The sequence below is a fragment of the Hevea brasiliensis genome, chromosome 17 (assembly GCF_030052815.1).
Source record: "Hevea brasiliensis isolate MT/VB/25A 57/8 chromosome 17, ASM3005281v1, whole genome shotgun sequence".
Taxonomy (NCBI): Eukaryota; Viridiplantae; Streptophyta; class Magnoliopsida; order Malpighiales; family Euphorbiaceae; genus Hevea; species Hevea brasiliensis.
This window is the reverse complement of record NC_079509.1, coordinates 13,474,623-13,499,372: the sequence shown is the minus strand read 5'-3', so window position 1 is coordinate 13,499,372 and position 24,750 is coordinate 13,474,623. Positions and strand designations below refer to the sequence as shown.

The 24,750-nt window shown below is 31.4% G+C and overlaps 1 protein-coding gene across 1 annotated transcript; it reads right to left on the bottom strand.

Annotated features, from left to right (window-relative positions):
* Nucleotides 1-1,937: 1,937 nt before the first annotated feature.
* On the bottom strand, nucleotides 1,938-23,466 carry LOC131175565 (mediator of RNA polymerase II transcription subunit 25-like). The gene is made up of 15 exons (XM_058140200.1): nucleotides 23,287-23,466; nucleotides 21,883-21,913; nucleotides 21,331-21,397; nucleotides 20,500-20,630; nucleotides 19,648-19,857; nucleotides 19,477-19,542; nucleotides 17,068-17,266; nucleotides 16,394-16,461; nucleotides 15,458-16,291; nucleotides 14,194-14,247; nucleotides 14,007-14,035; nucleotides 4,524-4,592; nucleotides 4,337-4,421; nucleotides 2,742-2,828; nucleotides 1,938-2,551 (listed from the first exon to the last, which is right to left on the bottom strand). Exons 1-15 carry the CDS (start codon nucleotides 23,421-23,423, stop codon nucleotides 2,159-2,161), a joined length of 2,460 nt encoding a protein of 819 aa, XP_057996183.1. The 5' UTR covers nucleotides 23,424-23,466; the 3' UTR covers nucleotides 1,938-2,158.
* Between the last annotated feature and the right edge of the window lie 1,284 nt (nucleotides 23,467-24,750).

The window sequence follows — 24,750 nt, the reverse complement described above, 5'->3', positions numbered from 1 at the left end:
CATTTTTGCTACCAAATCGACTGCGAGAGTTCATTGATCATCATATTTGTGTATATGAACTGTTCTTGTAAAGGTAACTATATAATTGGTTCTTAAAAAAAATAAAGTATACAATTGGTTGGGTATGGTTTTCGTGCTTCACACATGTTCCTTTCCTTCAATTCTGGAAAAGGAAAAGAGCTGTTCCTAACACATAGTGCATTTGGGGAAAAAAAAAAAAAAGCGGTAGTGGAAAGAAATTTAGCTAATGATGTTATATATTTTCTTTTTTTTTTTTTTTAAAATAATTTTTATTCTCTTATCTTTTGAGATTAAGAGTTACTTTGTTTTATGAAAAATATTGTATACATTTTTTAATATTTGAAGCACTTGAGAAAATTAAGAAAATTAATTAATAAAAAATATTTTTCTCATGAAAACTAAATAATTTTTAATGAAAATAACTTTTTTAAATAGGAAATTATTTTTATTTTTTAAATTTTAATAATTTTATTAAAATATAAAAATATTTATACACGTATAAAATAAATATATATCATTAATTTAATATTATAATCAAATAATAAAAATATTTTATTTTTTATAAAAATATTTTATATATAAATTATTTTTCATGAAATAAATGAAATATAAGATATTATTTAATTAAAAATATATTAATATTTTAATAAAATAATTAAAAGATAATAAATTAAAATAAAATAATTTAAAGGTAATAAAATTTATTTATTAAATATTTTTAAATAATTTGTATTTTAAATTTATAATGATGAAAATAATAGAAAATTTTATTTAATTTTATATATATTAAATTTAAGATAGATTGAATTTAAATAAAAATTTAGAGGGATTTAATGGAAGAAAAGACATTTGTGAGAAACTAAAGTTAATGAAGAATTTAAGAAAGAGCAATAGGTAGTTGTTGTTGGATAGTGAGTCGGACCACCCAAGGCATTACGCACATGGCATTCGTGGCCACAAATTAAAATTCCAACTTCCAAGCTACGAATGATTGGAACTTACAATCTTCTTTTTCTTTTACTTATTTTCGAATTAAATTTTTTGCAATAAAACAAAATTTCTTTGTAAAAATTTGAAGGATATACATTTTTTTATATTAATTCCATGAATTTAATATTAATATTTTATAATAAAATTAAATTTTAATTAACAAGAAAGAAAATCTCTAACTAATCATGTAGGGTTGCAATCAAAATCTTTAAAATACAGCTTATTAATAAAATTAAAAAAATTGGTTGATTCATCTACTAGTCCTACAAATTGAAGATTAAAAACTGATAAAATTTAATTTGAAAATAACATAAAAAGAATCCAAAATTTTACACCTACATAATGTAAAATATATTAAATTATAATTTTGGCTTCTTTAATTTCAAAATTTTTGCACTTATATAATGAAAAATAAATTAAATTATAATTTGAGCCTCTTCTAAGTTAATATTTAGTTTGACAGTCGATCTCCTACACGAAGATTTTTTTTTTTTATATGCATAAGTTCGTCCTTAATATTTATAAATACTTTTACACGTATTTATATAAGATTGGAATAAATATATAAATTTATCATATAAATAATTTGATTTATTTTATATGATTTAACACTAATATATCTTTCATATTATACTTAAATATTCCATATATGTAATTAAATACATAAAAATTAGTATATGTTTGCCATTCACTAATTAAAAGATTGCTTAATATAAAGGAATAATAACCATTCAGTGCTTATATTCAGTTCAAGAGAAGCGCTCTGACTTAAGAAGTCCCATCTTTTAATCCCAATAATTACTGAGTTGCAAAGCTGCATAAAGATGAATGTTATAGACAATTTCATTCATGGTACCTAAGTTATCAGAATTTCTTCATATTAAGTTAGAGACCAAATAACTAAACAAAAAATAAAAGACAGATCATATGCACAAGGTGTTTGCTGATAAATAGAAAGGAAGGCCAGATTCGATAATATCATTATTTTACATGTAACCATAAATAGATTTTAAACCCCTGTTGATAAAATTACTAGTCTAAGAGATCCAAGAGGTCAATATAATTGCTCAGGTGTTTTTTTATTTATTTATTTTTAAATTTTTTTTTAACACTGATGCATTCTGCTCCCAATTAATTGATTTTCTTTTTAACTCATAAAGCCACCTCCAGGCATGTTTGTTGGCCCTTGTGATGAAACTTGTCCCTGAGAAACTAATTGAGACCGTCCTGGACCTTGAACGTATGCCTGACCCATTCCCGTCCCAACCAATTCTTGCTGCTGGGGAAGTTGCTGCTGAAACTGCGGAAGCTGCTGCTGCTGCTGCTGCGACGGCTGAAGCTGCTGCTGCTGCTGCGACGGCTGCAGCTGCTGCTGCTGCGACGGTGGAAGCTGCTGCTGCTGCTGTTGAAGCTGTTGTTGTTGTTGTTGAAGCTGTGAGAGTTGTTGCTGTGGATGCTGCTGCGGTGGCATCTGCTGGTGATGCTGCTGCTGCATTTGTTGCTGCTGACTGGATATTTGAGGCTTAAACACAACCATATCCTGGTTCCACATAAATATTAGGTAAATTAAAATGTCGTATTCACTGACTACATATTTTTGCATGCTCATTATACCTAATAACAATGAAGCACACTGAAAAAGAAGGCTCCTAATATAGGCTGTAGCTTCTGTAAATTTTAGAAGAACTTATCAATCCTGCAGATATAGGAAAAGGTGTAGAACATCTTACCCCAGGAAAGAGCATCCCTATCAAGCGGCAGGCTTTGTCTGAAACAGAAAGCAGTAATGTCTGTGATGGCAATTGGATGACTGCACACTTGGGAAATTAAGATTGACATTAAACACAAGAAAATTCCACTAAATAAAGATAAAGTCCATGTTTTCACACCAAACAGGAAACAAGATTGATATAACGAAAACTAGATAAAAGGGTCATGAAACAATTGCTGGAACTTGAGTATTAGTTTCACAAGGTTCTTATTTTCTTTTCTTAGAACCTGGGCAGTATCAATACATCCTGGCCTTTGATTTGTATGCAACTTGCCAAAAATTTGGAAATAACAAATTCAGACCACGACTTCCATAGTGAGTTGCAAAATTGAATTACTACAAGAAGTCCAAAACAAGCCTGAAGGGGATTGATTGCAATAAAGGAAGTTGTGGACACAATTTATTTATGAGGTTTTGGCCAAATTTGCAAAGAGCATCCAAGTTTAGGATTTATGTGCTGATTTACCTTAAGTAATTTCAACTCTAAAGTAATAGCAGAAGTATATGCAATAGTGTATTGTAAGAATAATTGGCTCCTCTTATTTTGCTCAACTAACTAGATAAGCAGGTTTTCAACCAGCGAAAACTAGGCAAAGGATGCCCTTATATCCCCAGGATTCTCAATTCATCCCATGCTAGAATATAACAGCAGCAATTTTCATGCTTGTCTGAGCATTCACCCTATAAAGTAGCACACAAAAAATTTAACCCAGCAAGGAACCCTAGTTGAAAAATAAAGCAAAATTGCAGAAATTATCAGAACAAGACAGCAGATTATGCCTTTGCATTAACTTACTCATCTTGATCACTCAATTCTGGATTGGGCTTGACATAAACTGAAGCCCAGCTCTACAAATAGCCTAGTGGAGCAGGCTTAGGCTTTTGCCCTGGCCCCATATATTTTATTATAACTTAATTATTTTATTGTAACATCACACAGTCAAGTGAGCCGGGCCAAAGTTCAAAGTCCCAAGTCCATACCCCGAAAAAATGATAGGCAAGGTGCAACCTGCCAAGGGAAAAATTCCTTTGTCCAAGCCTCATTATTTTGCAAGTCCCACAAGATGAGTTCCCAAGCCATACCAGCTCTCTCCATCCACAGACAAGACTAACAAACACTTTTCAAAGACAAATAAAAAAGGAAAAGAGGATGAGAAGAAGGTGGAGAAAGGCACTCATGATCATTACGACCATTACTGGAACATGAGAGTAAAGAATTTGAGACAATTCCCTAATACCATGCTCCCCTGATCTAGTTATTTATAAACACTAATATCATACAAAATGCATTCATTATTACTATTGTTATCCTTCGCTTCCAGTTCACTATAACAATTAAGTCTTTAGTGGAATTGTAATAAGCAAAACAGAACATTAGAATTCCAAATTCTTTCATGAAAATCATACAACTAAAGTTAATGATGATTGTAGAGGGAAAAGTGAAGTATGGCTTCAAACAACTGTAAAAAAATGAGAAAATATAATAATCTAAGAAATTAGGCTATTGCCAAGCCCAGGAGGGCTAAAAGGGATCTAAGCACTCGGGCAACTTACAAGCTTCTTTTCTTGAAGTTGTCCAAGAAATCCATGCTGATTCATTGCCCGAAATACTAGAAAATCAGCCTTCCCAACATATTGCCTATATAAATAAAAGAATATCAGAATGGATCAGAAATACAACAAATCTAGATTGACACAATTGAGTAAAGAAATGCAAGACAGACAGGAATACAGTGCTTACTTGTTGTTCATAAGGTCCTGAGATATAAGCCGAACTATTTGCATTGTTGGTGGCCAGTTTGAAGCAAGCCTGAGAAGCGCACCAGAGAAATCATCAACCATTTGAATACTTATTTTTCCCGTGTACATGGGTTTGCATATTGTGCGAGCTTGCCGCAAAGGAATTCAAAACAGTTGAGACAAGCATGAAGGTGAAGGGATACACAAACATAACCCAATACAGAATGAACCTTGCCACTCTGTTCATTATGGTGTACAGAACGAAGATGAATGGTAGGTTTGAAAGGATTCTGCACTTGTGACTTTTGATTGGAGGTCATACACAATAAGGTCATCCACTATAAGTTGAGTGTTGTAGCTAGTTGTAATAGTATTTGCTAACAATAATTATTATAATAGTAAAGGTGTACTATGAAGCTATAAAGTGGTCAAAATCGAATCTATCAACCTCATGTAACACAGGTCATATAGACACTAAAAACATCAAAGAATTTTGAGGATTTCTATTTGAACAGTTCATAGGAAGCTTGAGATCAAGAACAATAAATAATTTATCTCTTCAAGTCTGCTTCAATCTTAATGTTGTTGAGTCAGCCTCCATTCTACTCAATTATCATCACATTCTAAATCCTTCCTGAGTATTTCACCCCATGTCAGCTATATACCTCCCGTTGTCTTCACTCCAATAACTTGGATGTTCCCATTTCCTAATATCTTGTATTGGTGGATCCACCAATCTATGTTGGATGCAGGCAAACTATCTTTATTGCTCCTCACTCAACTCATCCTCAATGTGTACCACTTCCACCTAAGTATAAATAAAATCTTTTATTGTATTTCCACAGATCTATCTTAGCACACTCACATCCACCATATTCACATTCCTTTATCACCCAACTTTCAATGCAAAGCGTCATAAATAGTAAAATTGTAAAATCAGTTTTTATGATAATAAGACACCCACTGCACTAATTATCTATTATCAGTCAGTTTAAAAAATTATAGGAAGTCACTGAGCAGTTTAATGGAGCATGGCATTAGGATGCTAAACCTTCAACACACCATCACTGTTTTTCTAGAAGAAATGAAGATCATTTTTTTTTTTACATTTTGTAATGCTTAAATTATGCTGTCAAACTTGTTAGGTGCAAGTGTATGTCTTTCCTTGATTTAAGGAGATTGATTAGAAAGAAGTAAGTTGAAACTTGTTGTAGTAACTATGGACCCTGCTTTTTGTACTACTTTTGCTGCTATATAAGCAGCCTAATCTAATGAAATGTGTGTGTTAATTCTGCAATTTTAATTGTGTGTTGTGTGAGGTAAAGAACCTCTGTTTTCTTTGTGAGTTTACTGTGACAAAATCCAACCAATGGTATCAGAAGAAAATCCAACAAATGGTATTAAAGCTTCTATCTTAAGGGCCCTGTGTCTATCTTTGTGAGTTTTTTAAGAGAGATTTGAGAGTTATTTAACAAGAAAAAAAAAAATTGAGAGGTTATCTACAAAATGCCTTTTTATAGGTGAGAATTATGATTTTGGGGCTATAAAAATGACAACATTTTTTAGAGCTCATGACTTGTGGGATGTAGTAGACACTGGAAGAGATCCAGCACCTTTGCCACCAAATCCAACCTTGGCGCAAATCAAATATCATAGTGATGAATGTGCCAAGAAACACAAGGCTTTAACTTTCATTCATCAAGCTGTTTCAGATTCTATCTTTCCAAGAATAGTTGGTGCCCAAACAGCCAACGAAGCTTGGGACAAGCTTAAAAAAGAGTTCCAAGGGAGTGAGAGGGTGAGATCAGTCAGATTGCTCACTCTTAAAAGAGAATTCGAGATGCTCAAAATGAAGGATGATGAATCTGTCAAAAACTTCTGCCAAACTAATGGAAATTGTGAATTAAATAAGGCTTTTTGGAGAAGATTTTCCAGATGGAAAAGTTGTGGAGAAGATTATGATTTCTTTGCCAAACAAGTTTGAAGCAAAAATTTTTGCAATTGAAGAGTCATGTGACTTAAAGAGACTCATAATTGCAAAGTTAATTAGCAAACTTCAGACTTAAGAGCAAAAAACTTCAATAAGAAATGAAGAAGTTACTAAAGGAGCCTTCAAAGCTTTCCAAGCCAAGAACAAAGGAAAAGCTTCATCAAACACAAAGGAGAATGAAGCTAAAAATAGATATGGTAGTGGGAAAAAAAATTTTCCACCTTGTGGCACTTGTGGGAAGACAAATCATAGTGAAGATAAATGCTGGAAAAGGGCTCAATGCAATTTTTGCAAGAAGCAAGGTCACATTGAAAAATTTTGCAAAGCAAAGCAAAATCAATCTCAACAACAACATGCTCAACCAGCCAATTTCATTGAAGATCAACAAGAAGCTGAAGAATCTTTATTTTTTGCATCTCAAGTTTGTAAGTCACTAGAGAAGTATATTTGGAATGTTGACAGTGGCTGTACAAATCACATGGCCAATGATGCAAGTTTTTTCAACTTTTTGGATAGATCTGTTAAGATTAAAGTGAGAATGGGAAATGGAGAAATCGTAGAAGCTGAAGGAAGAGGTTCAATTTCACTTTAGACAAAGAAAGGTATGAAGCTCATTTCTGATGTATTATTTATTCTAAAGCTTGATCAAAATCTTCTTAGTGTTGCACAAATGATAAAGAAGGGATATTATGTGGTATTTAAAAGGGATTTGTGTTCCATTTATAACTCACGTGACTATAAGGTTGCTGAAGCAAGATTGAAGAATAATAATTTTATTTTAAATTTGAAATCTGATATATTTAGTGCTGAAGCTAAAGAAATACCTACTTGTGATAAAGGTGAAAATGAAAAGAAAAATTCAGTACAGAAAAGTCATTCTACAGGTGTTGAAACAAAAGAAGGGCAATGCAAAGTAGTTATTTCTGATGCTATTTTTGATGTTAAAGGCTCAAAATTAAATGTTCACTGCAATGAAATCAAGGAGAGTTCAAGAAGGTTAAACCAGCGGTAAAATTTCCAAATGACAAGGGTAGAAGAATGGTTGCAGCCTCAAAGCAAATCAAGTTATTTGGTCCAAGAAGAATTTAGCAAAGCAAGTTGAACTTTCTTATGCTTCCGGCAGCAAAAATTATTTTGTTTCAGTTGCAAGAAGTCATACAAAGCATAGGAGAATTAAGCAAGAGAAGTTTCATCCAATTAAAGAGGCAGAGAAGAATTGTTTTGTGGAGCTGGTTTCTTACAAAATAAATGATCTAAATCCAAATTTAAAGAGTTAAAAGTAAAGTTTTGAGTCTTCAAGAAAAATCACAAGGAGTGTTGCAGTATTGAGATTTTTCTAGAAGATATGAAGATCATTTTTTTTTCCATTTTTTAATCCTTAAATTGTGCTGTCAAACTTGTTAGGTGCAAATGTATATCTTTCCTTGATTTAAGGAGATTGATTAGAAAGAATTAAGTTGAAACTTGTTGTAGTAACTATGGACCATGTTTTTTGTACTACTTTTGTTGTTATATAAGTAGCCTAGTCTAATGAAATGTGTGCGTTAATTCTACAATTTTAATCTTATGTTATGTGAGGTAGAGAACCTCTGTTTTCTTTGTGAATTTACTGTGAGAAAATCCAACAATCACAACTTATGCTGCAGGAAATAGATCATAACATCTGCAATAATTCAAAACCTGAGAAAATAGTACATTATCCTTCAATTAGGTTTATCTAGCTGCCCACCATAATTGTAACTAATTGACACCTAACAACTAGTCATTTTTATACAGCTACAAAGTTTAAATAAATAGTTCTACCATAATCAGTAGTTTTATCTAAAGAAAAAACTAGTTTGATTTTGTTTAGCAAATGGTTTAATTTTAGCAACATTAATACATATAATATGATTGGTTTTATTTCAGCATAGCATGGGGTTTAAGGTATTCTCAAACCTAAACATAGGAAGGTCATTATTCCTAGAGAGGACACATCCATAAAATCTACATTACCTGGGCCCTTCATTTAACACTGAAGTAATAATGTCTGACACTTGGATATGAAGAAGGGTATGGATGCTGGACACACCAAAATGATGGAAAATATTCTGAAACATGAGTTTGATGCTTGGACACCAACCCACTCTCAATGTTCCAGGATAAAACTCACATCTCACCATCAACTTCAAGCAATTTCCATGTTAAATTTTCTTAAAACTAAACCTGATTTTAAATATAGTCTTCTCCACAATCATGATATATATGAATGTTTTGCAACTGATCAGAGGCTTATTTTTTTGGGCGTGTTCCAAAATAGTCCAAGCATGTCCCTAAATGTGCTAACACATTTTAACTTGCAATTTTATAAAAGTATAGCTGCAGATTTAGTTTTAAGTGCTTTCTTATTTCAATTAGGAAATGTTTCTAATTTTCCTTTTTTATTTAGGATTAGTTAGGATTCGATTTGATTTCCCGTCCTATAGATTTGAATCTATTAGGGAATATGAATCTACTGATTCTGTTGATTTTTTTGTTTCTAGAGGGTTGTTAGAGCCTATAGTCTCAAATTTTAGGGTATGTTCGGCATGGTTTCACATCATGGTCGCGATCGCATTCACGGTCACAGTCGCAGGTAACGAAAATAGGCCTATAACGGCCGTAACATAATAGTAATTGCCTAGCCCTATCCAAATTTTTTTGAAAAATTCACAAAGTTCATAAAATGACTAGATTTAAATAAAACTAAGTTACACAACTATATAACAAACACAAATACATCAACTACAGCCATTAAATCTATCATGTTTAGACATCATTAGTATTAAACAATTTATAACTAAAGTAGAGATATTTAATGATGATCTTAGCATGGTTTCAAATGACGGCCGTTACATAATCTAACGACCATTATTTACAGGTTTTGGGAGGGTCCGTAATGCGATACACCATTATTTATTGGCAAATCTAGAGTTGCAAAGTAAATAGCCATTACGACCATTATGTAATAGTAATGATCGTTATTTACTGTTATGCAATGGTAATGGCCTGCTGCAATCACATGGAAACAGTGTTATTTTGTTTCTCTTTTCTTTATTGCGTATTCTCTCTTTCACAGCTACTATATCTCTCATATTCTCTCAAAATTTCACTCAAATTTCTCCTATCTTAAACAAATTCTCTCATTATTTGCTAAGTTAAGATCATCATTAAATATCTCTATTCTATCTATAAATTATTAATACTAATGATGTCTAAGCATGATAAATTTAATATCTTTATTTGATATATTTTTGCTTATTATATAGTTCTGTATCTTAGTTTTACTTATATCTACCAATATATAGTCATTTTATGAATTTTGTAAATTTTTCAAAAAAATTTGTATAGTGCCAAGCTGTTACCATTACGTTATGGCCGTTACAAGCCTGTTTCCATCACTCACGATTGCTACTGTGAACACAACCGCGATTTGAAATCATGGATCTTAGCTTAGCAAACAATAAGGGAGAGAATTTGTAGAATAAAGGAGAAATTTGGGCGAAAATTTGATAGAGTATGAGAGATATAGTAGTTATAGAAAAGAGAATACGCAAACAAAGAAAAGAGAAGCAAAATAACATTGTTTCCATGTGATTGCAGTAGGCCATAACAACCATTACTGTTACGTAACAGTTATAATGGTCGTTATACCTGCAACTTCAAATTTGCAGATTTGCCTGTAAATAACAGTATATAGCGTAACGGACCCTCCCAAAACCTGTAAATGACGGCCATTGCATTGCATAATGGTTGTTATTTGAAACCAAGATGTCCGGTAACGCATGTGTTTTCTTGTTTTTTATTTTACTAAAACCAAAAATAGTTTTTACTTGATGTTGACAAGTTTTGATAAACAACTTTTAAACCGTCATCTCCTACTTTTTTTTTCCTCATCTCACATATACTATAAACGGTACCATGTACTTCATCTTCTTTATGTTTAAAAAGCATTAAGTATTCGCTGCTTTGTTCCTTTCATCTCATCAAGACCTATCATCAAGTATTCTTATGTTCTAGGGAAACATACATATTGATAGATTTCCATTTAGATCACTGAAACCAAGAAAAATATATGTTATAAATTTCTAGTTATGAAAGTGAAAGAGTGTGATTGGGTAATGAAGTTGTAATCATATCATATTTTAAATCGTGATTATGGCCGCGAGTAATGGCAATGGGCCTGTAACGGCCCTAACATAACAGTAAGAGTAACAGCCTTTCGTTATGCAAATTTTTTTGAAAAATTTGCAAATTTCATGACATGCATACATATTCAAAGATATAATTAAAACTAAGATATACAACTACATAATAAGTATAAATATATTAAATAAAGACATCAAGTTCATTATTTTTATACATCATTAATATATCCATTAAATTCTTTGATATTATTAATATATCCATTATTTTTATTTAGTATGAACTAATTAGTCATAAATATATTTATTAAATTCTTTAATATTATTTTCTAATTATTTATGTATTTACCTAAAAGTGATTAGAAAAAGTTTTAAGAATCAGAGAAAATAAACAATAACTCATTTTTTGATGCTCTTAAACTCAAAACTTTGTAGAGGATTGAAGTTGAAGGCCCTCACTTCAGTAGATTTGATTGTGGCTGAGGATAAAAAAAAAAATAAAAAAAAAAAAAAAAGAGAGGGAGAATGTTGAGTTTGAGAATTGAGAGAAAATGGCTGAGACTTGAGACTTAAGAGAAAGTTAAGACTTTAAGTGATGATGTGGCTATTAAATGGCTAGTGAAAATTGAAAATAAAGAGAGAAAAACAGAGAATATATGCCATTTAACATAATAATTAAATAAGTTAAAGAGAAAGAATCCCTCTACAACAGATCAATTTCACTTTCACATGAATGAAGCCAGCCATGGAGATGAAGTAGATATGAAATAGAGCTGCAAATGCAAAGTAGGTCAGATAATGGTGTTACGTAATGGCCGTAATGGTTACGTAATGGCCGTAATGGATACAATTTTTAAAACCCGTAATTTAACAGGTGTAAAAATCATGGCAGCCCAAAAAACCTATAAATAACGGCCGTTTTTTGAAACCATGAATCACACAGAGAAATATTTGGGAAGATGAAAGTGACAGAGTGTGATTGGGTAATGAAGTTGTAATCACAGAGAGAAATATTTGGGAAGAGTGAAGAATTTGATTGAAAGGCAGAAACTAAAAACTTCAAAGAAAAACCATGATTTTGATGTTTTACTTTTTTCTATTTCGTTTTTGAAATGATTCTATAAAAGTGATCACAAAAATAAATGAAACAATTTGGACGAACACGTTTTACCAAAAACAAAAAACAACAATGTCAAACGCAACCTTATTATTTCACTTCATTTTTTATAGTGAAAAGTGCAAATAAAACCTTTCTTTAGCTATTTTTTTATTCCACTGGCCATTCTTTTCCCTCTCCTTCTTTTGTTTTCTTTCTCTTTTCTTTTTCCTTTTTGTTAATATACTTCTCTAATTATAGTTGTTAAATTCTGACATTATATTGACCTTTTAATTTAGTTCGCTATCCTTTTTATTATTTAATTATTATTCAAATTTAAATAGGATTTTCACTATGTGTACAATGATAATCATTGTCTACAATTCAAGAATTCATATTTTATAACATAAAAACACATGATATAAAAGTATCTTTCTCATTAACTAAATGACAATTATTTATCAACATATGTCATTGTATTTTTTTTTAACTTACTTTTAGAACATATATCATTTTTAATTAATTTTAAGAATTTTTATTGAATCATACAATTCAATTCCATTCTCGATTCATAAAATAAAGATTTTGATTCTCGATTTGACAACTATGGTTATTTATATTTCCTACTTTATCTAGGATTAAAATTTTCCTATTTTATCTAGATTTCCTACTATGTTTTAATTTATCTAAACTTCTGAGAAAATAGATTTATTTTCCTATTAGGTGTTGGTGATTAAATCTCTGTAAATAGCCCAATATAGTATATTCTTTGTATTTTCAGTTTTTGAATTTTGATTAATAAAATTCTATTGAGAATTTCTCCCCAATACTTTGAGTATTGTGAGTGTGTGTTCTTTGTGAGATTCAAACTACATCAGGTGGTATTAGGACGGGAAAATCGCCCCCATCAAGATGGCTTACCTTGATGGAGGAGGCGATTATATTAGTTCTTGCAACAGTGATCAGGGAACTAAAGCCATTTATCATGGGAACAAAATGTTGCGACGAAGGAAGTGACATTTAGAGCAATAGATGAATCTTAGATTCGAGCATATAAAGAGACGCTTTGAAATAGATGCTTTGAAGAAATTGCATATCATCTTGGTGCTTTTGGAATTGAAACAAATTGTAATTGGGTTGATAAAAGAATGCGAGGAGATGGTGCTTCTCGTGGTGACCCTATATATCAATCAATTCCTGCACATGGGCAATATTATCTATAATAAAGATTTGGAGGAAGAAGATAACTATGAGCCCATCTGGTTCATTAAAAATCAACAGTATGGTGGTGACACGAGAAGACACACACATGGGAAGGGAAAGGACTAGTCTGTACATGATTTATGATGAAATATTTGCTGAAACAAGAATTTATGCCTTTATATTATGAGCAAATTTTATTCCAATAGAACAACATTGTCAATAGGAGGTCCAACCAAGCTCTTAGCAGTTGAAAAACGAAAAAGTAAAGAACAAAGGGACCATCGGAACTCAACAAAGCAACTTTAAGTGGAGGAGCCTAAGCTTGAAGAATTTGAATTAGAAACTTTAATCAAATTATCTTTTGCTATGGTTACAGATGAATAGCTTAAGGGAATAGAAAACATCACGTTTTGGAGACTCCATTGGAAGTTGAAGAAATACCATCTATGGAGACAATATTGGAAGTAGGAGAAATACAAGTCATGAAAATGTGATTATTTTGCATAATTGATAACTGGAAAAAAAAAAAATTTACAATGTGATTATTTTGTGGTTATTTTATTGTTATGTAATTATAGAATTGTTGATTATATTAAAATATATTTTAATCAATAAAAATAACTTTTTAGTATAAAATTTCAATTAAAAATGAATTAAAATATATTTTATATTATAAATATATTTTATGTTATAAATAAAAATATTCAAATATAAAATTTAAATTAATAGACTATTTTATTAATTAAATAAAACTTTAGGAAGCATATTTTAATTTACTATTATTTTCTCAAATTTAATTTAGTCATTTTGACTACTATTGTGACAACTAATTAAGGTTTGGCTATAAAACACAAAATCAAGTTTTGGCAACAATCAAGAAAAGTCTAAAAGTTTTAGATCTTTTTGTCCAATAAGCCTAACTAATATATTGGTCTCAACAATGAAAATCTAAGTTGTAAAAGCAACTTTAAGAACAGAAATTTCTATACAAGTCCATTTTTAGTAGAAGTAATTTTATAATTCCAAACTTACGTCTCAGAAGCCGAAGCACTCCTGTAACCCTGTAACAAATAAATCAGGCATAAGGTTCATGCATAAAGAAACGAAATGCTGGAGTACATGGAATGGTAACAATGAAGAAGTAATAAAGCAGTACTATGCAATAACTACAATCATAACGAGGCATATTATGAATATTTATCACGTGTTTCAGACATACTTCCAATCTGGTGATAAAGACAGGCTGTCCTTGACGCTGCCCAGACAAATTTCCCTGCATGAAAGTTCATTGTTAAGTATTTTCACTAGTACAATACTTTGCAGTGATGACGAGCAATTAGGCTCAAAATCCTCACCAATGATTGATGAAAATTTTTGACAGGAAATTACAAACAACAATACAAACCAGAGCCTAGAAGACACTGTTCAACACATGGTCAAATTGGCCCATTGCATTTTAGGTCATTTTAGCTTTTACTAACCCAGGGCAGTTTTGATGGCACTATTACCAAGGAAAATGTATACTAATTGGTTCTGATTGGGAACAATTAATGAGGACTATAATCTGTGAGCAATCACCAAGTGCCTATGTAATTTTGAGTGAGATCAGTTGGGGAAAGGAGAAAAGCTAATGCATGTCATCAACTTGATGAAGGAGGTTATTCTAAATGGAGCATTAGCAATTTCTCCCATTAGCTTTAGGTCAAGGATGTCTTGATATTTCCAAAAGAATGCAAGTCAGTATTAACAGGAATGCAGAAGGGATTATACTAATCTTAAAGAGGCATAGTGTTGTTTTTTTTTTCCCACATAGGACTGAGTTCACTCCTTATTCTAAAAATGTAAAACTTATAGATTTTTTTTTTTTTGGAGAGGGGGGTGGGGGGTGGGGGTGGTTGTGCGGGTTGGTGGGGAATGATGGGGGAGGAAGGGTTTGATAAGTTCTAATACAAGGTGCAATCCTAACTCTCCCACCTCTTCTCCACCTGACCAGAAGCTCAGGACAGCTTGGTAGTAGGTTGCCTGCAGATTATTTTGTTTAACATATGTGAGGGAGGGGGGGGCGGGGCGGGGCGCGGTGGCCGGTTGTTTTGGTGTGTGGGTTTGGTGAGGGGAATGATGGGGGAGGAAGGGTTTGATAAGTTCCAGTACAAGGTGCAATCCTAACTCTCCCACCCTTATCCACCTGACCAGAAGCTCCGGACAGCTTAGTAGGTTGCCTGCACATTATTTTGTTTAACATATGTGAGCAAACAAATTTGTTAGATACTGTATGAGAAAGTATAAGAGAAAGATGTTAGGTGGCATATCCAAAGTCAATAGTCTACCATAGTAAGAAAGTGGAGAACTTTTTGAAATACGGAGGAATAAACATGCCAAAAAGCCTGACACCATCCTTGATTTGAGGATAAAAAATTGGAACAGTGCCATCAGAATGCTGAAAATCCATCGTAAATCTTTAACAAAATTTCATCTTGACTTACCTCCCAGACTTTGACATATTTGGATTGTGCTGGTTGCACAGCACTTGTTGTCTGCTGTGACAATGGCACATTAGCTGCTGAGTTGTTATTCACACTAAGAGACTGCATCCCACTTTGTGCTTGTTGAGGCATTCCTGGAGTTGGAATCATGGTGCTGCTTCCAGAAGAGACACCCGATGGACCAAGACCACTCATCATATTCTGATTCTTGCCATTTCCACTGTGCACCATTTGTGCCCCTGAAAGATTTCCTTGGCTCATGCCTGGTACCGATGGACCCATGCTAACACCTCCTTGAAGGTTACCCATGGGTTGTGAAATTCCAAGATTTGAGTTTCCAGATATGTTAGAAGTTGCAGAAGTGAATGAACCAAGACCAGAGTTTGGTGCAATTTGTGTTGTTCCTGATCCTGTTATTGAACTAATACTAGGTTGTCCTGATGAAAAAACATTTTGAGCAGGAGGTACAGAAGAAGCCATGCCACTGGATATCATATTTGACATATGCATGGCAACAGAAGTCTGCTTCATTGATTGAAGAACGATCGTAGTTCCTCCAGTTAAAGCAGCAGAGTTCATCACTTGGCGTGCTTGAGAGAGATTGTTCAGTATGCTAACATTCGCTGCACCAGGAGGCACAGAAAGTACAGACTCTGGCATCCCACTGACACTCGGTTTTAAGTCTGGCACATTTTCACCACCTGTAATCATCTCTTGAGTAGTTGTAGGCGGTGAAGATGTCTGCAAACTTGGAACTGCTTGAGAAGTGGGACGCGCAGATGGAATATGTGAAAAAGCAGGTCCAGGTGCCATGGAAGTTAAAGTGGTTGGTTCCTGTACACATAAGTTATGAATTTATGAGCAAGGCCATTATAGAAGCAACCATTTTCCCAATAATAAGACGAGAAAATTAGAACAGAGGATAATTATACTTACAACTTTTACAGTCGCAGTGGGAACATTTGCAACTGAAATTTGTGACCGGTTCAAGATAGATCCATTCACTAAAATTTAAGAACAAGTTAGGCATCGAGCAATCAACCAGGAGACATCAACCAGGCAGAATATCAAAGCATGAATTTGACATTGGCAGTAATCTAATGAGCCTGCAATTATAATCTAAATGCCTTAGAAAAATACTCATTCCATGGTTTATATAGTCAACATTTCAAATTGCAATTTACAGATCAGCACTGACAAGATATCATCTTGCAGTATAAATTTCAGAGGAAAGCCCATTCAATTTCTTAAATATGGCTGAAAATATGATAGGATGCTTGATGGTATTTCTTTCAATGTCAACGGCTCAAAATTTAATAGATAACAAGCTGACGGCCTCCCAACTAAAACAGCCAATCCTATGTCTCAAGTCACAAAGACCAAAGTATGTATTCAGTAGCTAAATGCTCTATTTTTAAGGCTACTGACTAAACAAAGTTCAAGTTTACAACAATAGAGCATGACGAGAATGCTAATTATGGAAGTTTTTTTCCCATTATTTCTTATACAAAATCAAGGAAGATGATGTGTTTGAGAAAAGAAAATGAACAAATCATGCAAAGAGTCGATCAAAATAATAATTGAGAAGTAGATACAATTGCATAAACAACCTGATGCAGCTGGCCCTGCAGCAGAAGTAACTGAAGCGGCGTCCGCTTGTACAGGACTCTGATTAGAAGGTAGATTCGCAACTCCAGGACGACTTAAAGAAGCACGCGCCTCCATGAAGTTCTCAGAGATTAGAACAAGAAAATGAGGATTTTTATCATTGTCAACTATTGGATCTGCTGCTCGGATGTTCCGTTTTCCCTACATTGAAAAAAGTGATGCATCATTAGGACGCCTAGTCATCAATGAGCAGAACATTAGTAATCTGCATGAATTTTCCAAATAATAAGTGCATACAACAGCGTTATATGCAATACTTGGTTCCCCTTTTTTCTTTATCCTTTTATAAGTCCATGGTTTAAAAACAAGTTTATGTTTTAATCGGTGCTTTCATCTATGTAAGAATCCATTACCACAATTCCACAAAATTCAAACAGTTGAATCCTCAAGTCTGTGGTCAGTGGTCGAATGAATAATGCTGACTAGGCTAAAAGAGTAATGAGTTAACAAAGAGAAGGCCGATTGAGACGCTGACTACACTAGACAAGAGCTTCATGCATGCTGCATAATATAAATTAATAACCCAGCTCTAGGGGTGTAAACAAGTAGTGTGGCACTTTGAATAGCTCAAACTCGGCTTCTTATTTTCTTTTCAAAGCTTTAGCTTGATTCAAGTTTAAATATTTAAGCTTGAACTCAGCTTGTTTGATTTGTATAAAACTTGAGCTCGGCTCATCTTAGACTTATTCAAACTCTGGTAATTTATTGGATAGGCTTAGGCTTAAGATAAAAATATTTCATTGTGTTAAACCATAACCCATCCTTAATCAGTCGGCACTAGGGAAATGCCCATGCTCTTGCACGTGGATTTATAATTTTTATTTTTCAGTATTTAAATTATTAATATATTTATATTTACAATTAATATTAATCAATTATAATACAAGAAATATAAATTTAATATTATATAAATTACTAAAATGGTTCTAATTAGTTTTTTATGTGAAGTTTCATTTAATCATTTACTTGATTAAGTTTTTAAATCTTTTACTTGTATATTAATAAGGTATATAATTTATTACTTTATATTAGTTTTAAATTTCATAGAATTCAATTAATTTTAATTCATTGTATTGTGTTCTTAATTAAGTTACAAAAGGATTAGTTTTTTTTAAAAAAAAAAATATTACTAATTACTTTTTACACCTAATATCTTAGTTCATTAATTTGTTCAATGATATAAATAAATTAGTTATCATAAAAATTTTAATCTTAAGTATTTCTTTATATAATAACAAAATATATTTTTTAAATTTAATTAACAAATTTTTCAAAAATATTTGCATATTAAAACATAACTAAATTTATTTTAATAATTATTTATAAAATTTATAAAAATATTGACTGTAATAAAGCATTATTGTTAATTTTATAATTTTATAATATTTATTTAATAATATATTGGCTTAACCACTAGTTAGCCCTTCACCTTCATCAGTTTAATGACTGAGTTAGATTTTAAAAAAATCAATCACAAAATATTATCTAATTGCATTATAAATAATTTTTAAATTAAAAAATAGTTTAGATTTTTAAAAAATCAATCACAAAATATTATCTAATTGTATTATAAATAATTTTTAAATTAAAAAATAGTTGTCACCATACCATTATATCTCATATAGTTTTACAATCTAAACATAATTTTAATTTAATAATTATATTATTTATCATTTAATTGCTTGACAATTAGGAGAGAGCATTTAGTCGATTATGCTTCAAATCTAACTAGGAAAACCAAATAGCTTATTACAACTAACCAAACCAACCAACCAGATAGAATAAACTAAATCAAAATTTTTTGTTTTTTTTTTTAAAGTATGGGATTACTAGAAAGCTTGGGCCTTCAAATGCTAAGTTTTGGGTATAGGCTAATGGGCTAGACATAAGAGAAACCTTTAAAAATTTGGCAAAATAACTTAATCAAATTGAAAAATTGAAATTCTAAAAAATATCTAGTTGAACCAAATCAATTAGTTATAACTAAAACTGCTCATCCCTACTTATAATGGTTCAATAATAATAATAATAATACATCCCAATAAAATCAATATATTTAATTTAATATATAATAATATATTGATTAACAATTAGACTCACAGGCCTATAAAAAAGCTAGTTCATGGGTTTAGAAAGGAGTTGACTCACTAGTCAACTTGCGACCTTAAATGAGCTAAGTATTAATGAGCTCAAACTCATCATGTTTAGCAAACAAGCCTCAAAATCAGGCTTGAATTCGGATTAAAGCAAATGAGTCAAGCCAAGTCACTGCTCAAGGCTTGGCTCATTTATAACCCCATCACCATGAGAAAGAGAGAGAGAGAGAGATAAAGAGAGATCAACATTCTTACCGCATTGTAGATTGCTCTAATTTTTGGCAGCTGTTTTGGACAAATGACAGATAGAGAAACAGAGCACTGTAATGCAAACTAGGGGTCAGTGACCAGATGGTGAGCAACATTCAAGAGAGAAGTTACCACTAGTAAATTAACCAAGAGTCCAAGAAAACAATATAAGCATACTTGAGGAAATGATTTCGCAACGGTCTCTGCATCAGATAGGCAATTTTCTGTTTGTGGATCAATATATTGACTTTGCTCCATATTTTGCATTCGTGGTCGATAGACTGGTGTTGGCAAGGGATAAGGGTTACTTGCTGCAATAAGAACACAATGCCGTTGTCCATCTATATTTTGTTGAGGTTGGCTTCCATTTGGAGCATAAGGGAACATCTGAACGAAGCGAAAAAAAGTAAACCGGAGAAATACACTTTGCAATTGAATAATAAAGTTATTAAATCTAACTTGTTGGCTATTGCTAAACCCTATTTTCAAATCAACTTCTATGCAACTTTACAATCAATGATAATAGCAATAAAGATAACAACAACTAAAGAACTTCCAAAACCTCTGTCCCAAACCATGTACACATTAAGTCAATAGAACAATCAACAAAGAGCTCACAAGTCACATCCATTAAGACAAGTTAAGAGGAGAGTGATTGAAATATTGGGGCATGCTTAGGGTAGACCAACAACACCAATACAGAAAAAACCATATATATTAATTACAGGAGTGAAGGAGGTGAATGTTAGATCTAGGCTGATTTTAGTCAAAGCATTGAAAAAGGCTTTAGTAGCATTAGATACTTCTACTAATGTACTGATAAAATAAGTAGAATGAAATTAAATGATCCATATAACTGACTCAAAATAAAATGGGACTAATACTTTGTTGAGTTGAGCTTTTCCTCCTTAAAAGAAAGCAAAGAAATTGCAATGGCTACCATCAACATAGGAAGGCAAACGAATTTCTATAGGAATTAAAAGAGAAAAGAACTCAAAAGACTAAAATATAGAATGAAACACTTCATACCATTAAAGCTTCAGAAAGACCTTCTGCAATTGCAGCGTCATTGAAGCCACCACCAGCAAAAGGAATGGCTGCTAACCATTGTAAAAAGATGTCAACATCTCTTGTCCAGCCAGTCCGTTGCACTAAGCAAGCTAAATGAAGAATAATAAAAAAGAGAATTGCACTTTGCTCATTAGCCAAGTACAGCAGAGCAAAATCGAGATTTAGATTTCACACCACTATGGCATTTATTAAGGAACAATTACAGATCCAACATGTTGCAATATCAATGCAAACCAAGCTACAGTATTATCGAAATATGTAATAATAATCGAACATTTTTTTCATTTACTGTCTAAAATTTTCAAACTAAAGGAGATTATGGAAAGCATGTTCAAAATTATTGTGATTTATCAGGATTCTCTTTGTGTGGGAAAATTTAATCTGGGCATCAACGAAAGACAAGAAAAAAAATTTTAAGTTTGAAGTACAAACATCAAGTACATGCCATCATGTGCGCAAGAAGTTCTTTAGAACTTTGACTCAAACGAGGAGTCCAAAATTACAAAAATGAAATTAGTTTCACAACTTAATTCTAAATCAACAAGGTAATCCTATTTCTTTCCTTAAAAAAAAAAAAAAAAAGTAATCCTATTTCAACTCTACAAAGCCCTAAAAAACCTTGTGCAGGCCAAGCAAACGCTTCAAGTGAAGATTAAAGATGAATGCAAGCAGAAATGCTGCTTTATATTTTATTCCCCAAAAAAGTAGATGATGCCAACATGCAATATTACCATCAATCAAAAGATAATTTTTATAAGGTGAATCAGAAGGATCAAGAAAAAGGCATACCAGAATAAGATCCATGAGAATTAAATGTGACCAGTGAGAGCTCGACATTATTAGAAGGTGAAGGTTTCTGTGTTTCATACAAAGAAAATTAAACACGTAAACGACAACATATGAACATTTACAAGGCAATAACCATGCAATTAAAGCTTAGAAATGAATTCACATAAAATAAAATGGTGGTAAAATCTCCTATTCCATCTAAGTAATTTATATGCATGGTGTGTATATATATATATATATATATATATATATATATATATATATATATATATTTCCATCGAGACGTCCACTTGGTAAGACCAACAGTTCAAACCAAACCTTGCTAAAACGAGGGTGGAAGAAGACTAACAAAAGACGATATGAAGAGAGAATCAAGAAAAGACCCTTTAGAAAACTTAAGAGATGCCAAACTATTCTTAAATCTATTGAAGTTCTCTAGGAGTATAGATATACGATTTGACCACTCATTTCCCCCATAGTGTTTGATTGAATTTAAGATTTCAGTAATAGGATCATGATTGTTATAACTCCATCAAGGTGAAAATAGATTACCTGCCCAGTTAAGTCACCACCACAAAAAGACCTGCACATAGTGATCAAGGGTTATTAGTGTATATGACCAAACACATGTGACCTGAACAGAACTAAATAATCATACGCTGATACCATTTAATATTAATCCATCAAATGCTAACAAAGAAGTTCTCAAGATGGCCAACATCCCCATTATGAACCTTACATCATAATTATTGAAGTTGCTATACCAAAATATAAAACCATTAGGGATTTAAATTTAGTGGTGGTGGACTTTGTATATGAAAAAAAAAGGCCCAAAAATAAGAACTACAGGTGACAGAAACTCATCACCTATGTGATGAGATAAAGTGCCAATTAAGGTAAGGGGATTTATATAAACTCTAAAATTATATATAATTAAATTTTAAGCTATAAGAATTTTAAATTTATATAAATTTTAAAATTAAATTAAATAACAAAAAAATACATTTGTAAATGCTATAAATAATGAAGGATAATTTGGGAAAAATTAATGTTCCCCCTCCCTTCACACATTTATATATTATATGGAAATAACATATCTTATTACTACTAGGATTACAAATTGTTAAAAAAGAAACCCTAATTAAATTGTAATTAGGAATTCTAAATAAAAATAAACTAGAAAAATAATAATAAATCTAATAGAATGATAATAATAGAATTCCCAAATTGTAGAACTCTAAACTCCTATTTCTACAATGAATATAATACCTAAGTTTAAGCTTCTTCCAGTACTGATCACTATGTTTCATGTTCACGCATCTATTCTAAATGCGATGATGATCTACATTCCAGAAGAACCTGTTCCAAAACATTGGTATTGTATGCTCACCAGAACTCATCTATCACAAAATTGAAATCTTGTAATGCAGTCTCTTTTTCACCACTTTTATTATGTATTAGACATGAGCATCCCTTGATAACTCCATGAGTTGCCCAATTTTTTTTTTTTCCAAATTATTAAAAGAAGAGTAAATTGCAGTGTGCACTGCAGCATCGTCATGCATCAGAGAGCATAGTGTATCTAATTGATGCATATCGCTTCCACAAAAAGAGACTGGTTTTCCATACATAGTCCTCTAGGACACCTTCATTGCCTCATCTGTTGTTCCCATCTTTTAAGAACTAATTACCCTTAAACCTCCACCTATTTCTTTATATATGTTTTAGTTTTAACTTTTTAAGATAAAGCCTATCTACTTAATAGATGGACAACTATTAAGATAAAACCTATCATCTTTCACTTTGTATAAGCACTATTATACTATATATTAAATACTGGTTCAGTAATCAAATAGCCGTAGAAAAAGGGACAACTAATTATCTAGTGTCACGTTCACAATATAAATTAAAAGTTCATTTTTTTTTACAGGAACTAAGCAAGCACGTCAAAAATACCCGATGATCTTTTCAAGGTAATCAGAAAGGATGGTCTGCCAGAAGGGGCCCATGGCCGCGGAGCCTTCAACGGCCACGATCAGCTGCTTCTCTGCCATAGGACCGCCTTGAAAATGGAGAAGATGAGAGCTTTGCATTCTCTTCTTTGTTAAGCTAGTGTAGATAGGCGGATGCGCTGGTGAAATGGAAATTAAAAAATAAATCAATTTCCTTTTTCTCTTTTCAATTTTGAATTTTTATATCTATATGCATATTTATATTTATTTAGTAAATTTTTGAATTTTTTCCTTATTTATCAATATTTTGGTTGGATCAATTAATATATTTTTAAATTTAAAAATTAATATTTTATATAATTATTAATTATAATATTAGAAAATAATTATATTAATTATATTTATTGTATATCATTAATTTTATAAATTTAAAAATTAATTTTTTGTATAGTTATTAAATATGTATTGAATCAAAGATATTTTTATTTTTAAAAAATTAATATTTATTTATAATTAATTATGACTTTTGGGAATCTAATCATATCATTAAATATTGAAAGTTTATCGTATATTAATATTGTGAATTTAAGTATTTAAAAATTTTTAAATTTTTGCATTATTTTATTTTTGAAGGAAATTTTTCATTTTAATATTTTTTTATATTTTGATTGAATTAATTAAGATTTTTTAAGTTTAAAAATCAATATTTAAAATTTTAATTATTACATTATTTATAGTATTGCTTTGAACTTTAGAGATTTTATATTCTATCCCCTAATTATAATGCTTATAAAGTATTATTATATGATTGGGATTCTTTTATTGTGAATACTTTTTACAAAAAATTATTTAATATAATTTTACGAATTTATCTCATCTCTAGTGTCTTGAATGAATTGCAATACAATTTATAGAAAAAAAAGCGTACATTTTTATTTTTATTTAAGTAATTGTGTTAATAAAAAAATAAAATAAAACATAAAACATAAAATAAGCTAAAACTGCAAAATGAATAAATAAAAATTCTTTGAACAACTCAAAGTATAGGGAAAGATCATAAAAGACTTAACAAAAGTACTATATGTCTTATTTAATAATAAAAAAAAACTCTATATCTGTTATATTTGATTCTATTTTATATTCAATTTTAATAATATACTTTCATTAAAAATGCTCCAAATCACTCTCGGACTCCTAGACCTCCTCAAATTTGGAAATCCCTTGCTCTCAATTATGTAAAATGAAATGTTGACACAACTGTTTTTGGTAAGCTTGGCCCTGCTGGTATTAGCGGAGTTCTCAGGAACTCCAATGGAAATTTTCTCTGTATCTTCTCGGGGCCGTGTGGTGTATGTGACTCAAATGAGGCTGGGGTTTGGACAATAAAGAGAGCACTGCAATTATCTGTTGGACTTATTATTGAAAATGTAACGCCCTAAATTTTTAAATAATAATTTTATATGTAAAT

Coding starts and splice junctions, on each gene's coding strand:
- LOC131175565 (XM_058140200.1), bottom strand. CDS start 23,423: ATGCAAAGCTCTCATCTTCTCCATTTTCAAGGCGGTCCTATGGCAGAG. Junction 14,248..15,457: donor AATATGTCAAAGTCTGGGAG/GTAAGTCAAGAT, acceptor ACTTTCATGCAG/GGAAATTTGTCTGGGCAGCG. Junction 14,036..14,193: donor TCTTTATCACCAGATTGGAA/GTATGTCTGAAA, acceptor TATTTGTTACAG/GGTTACAGGAGTGCTTCGGC.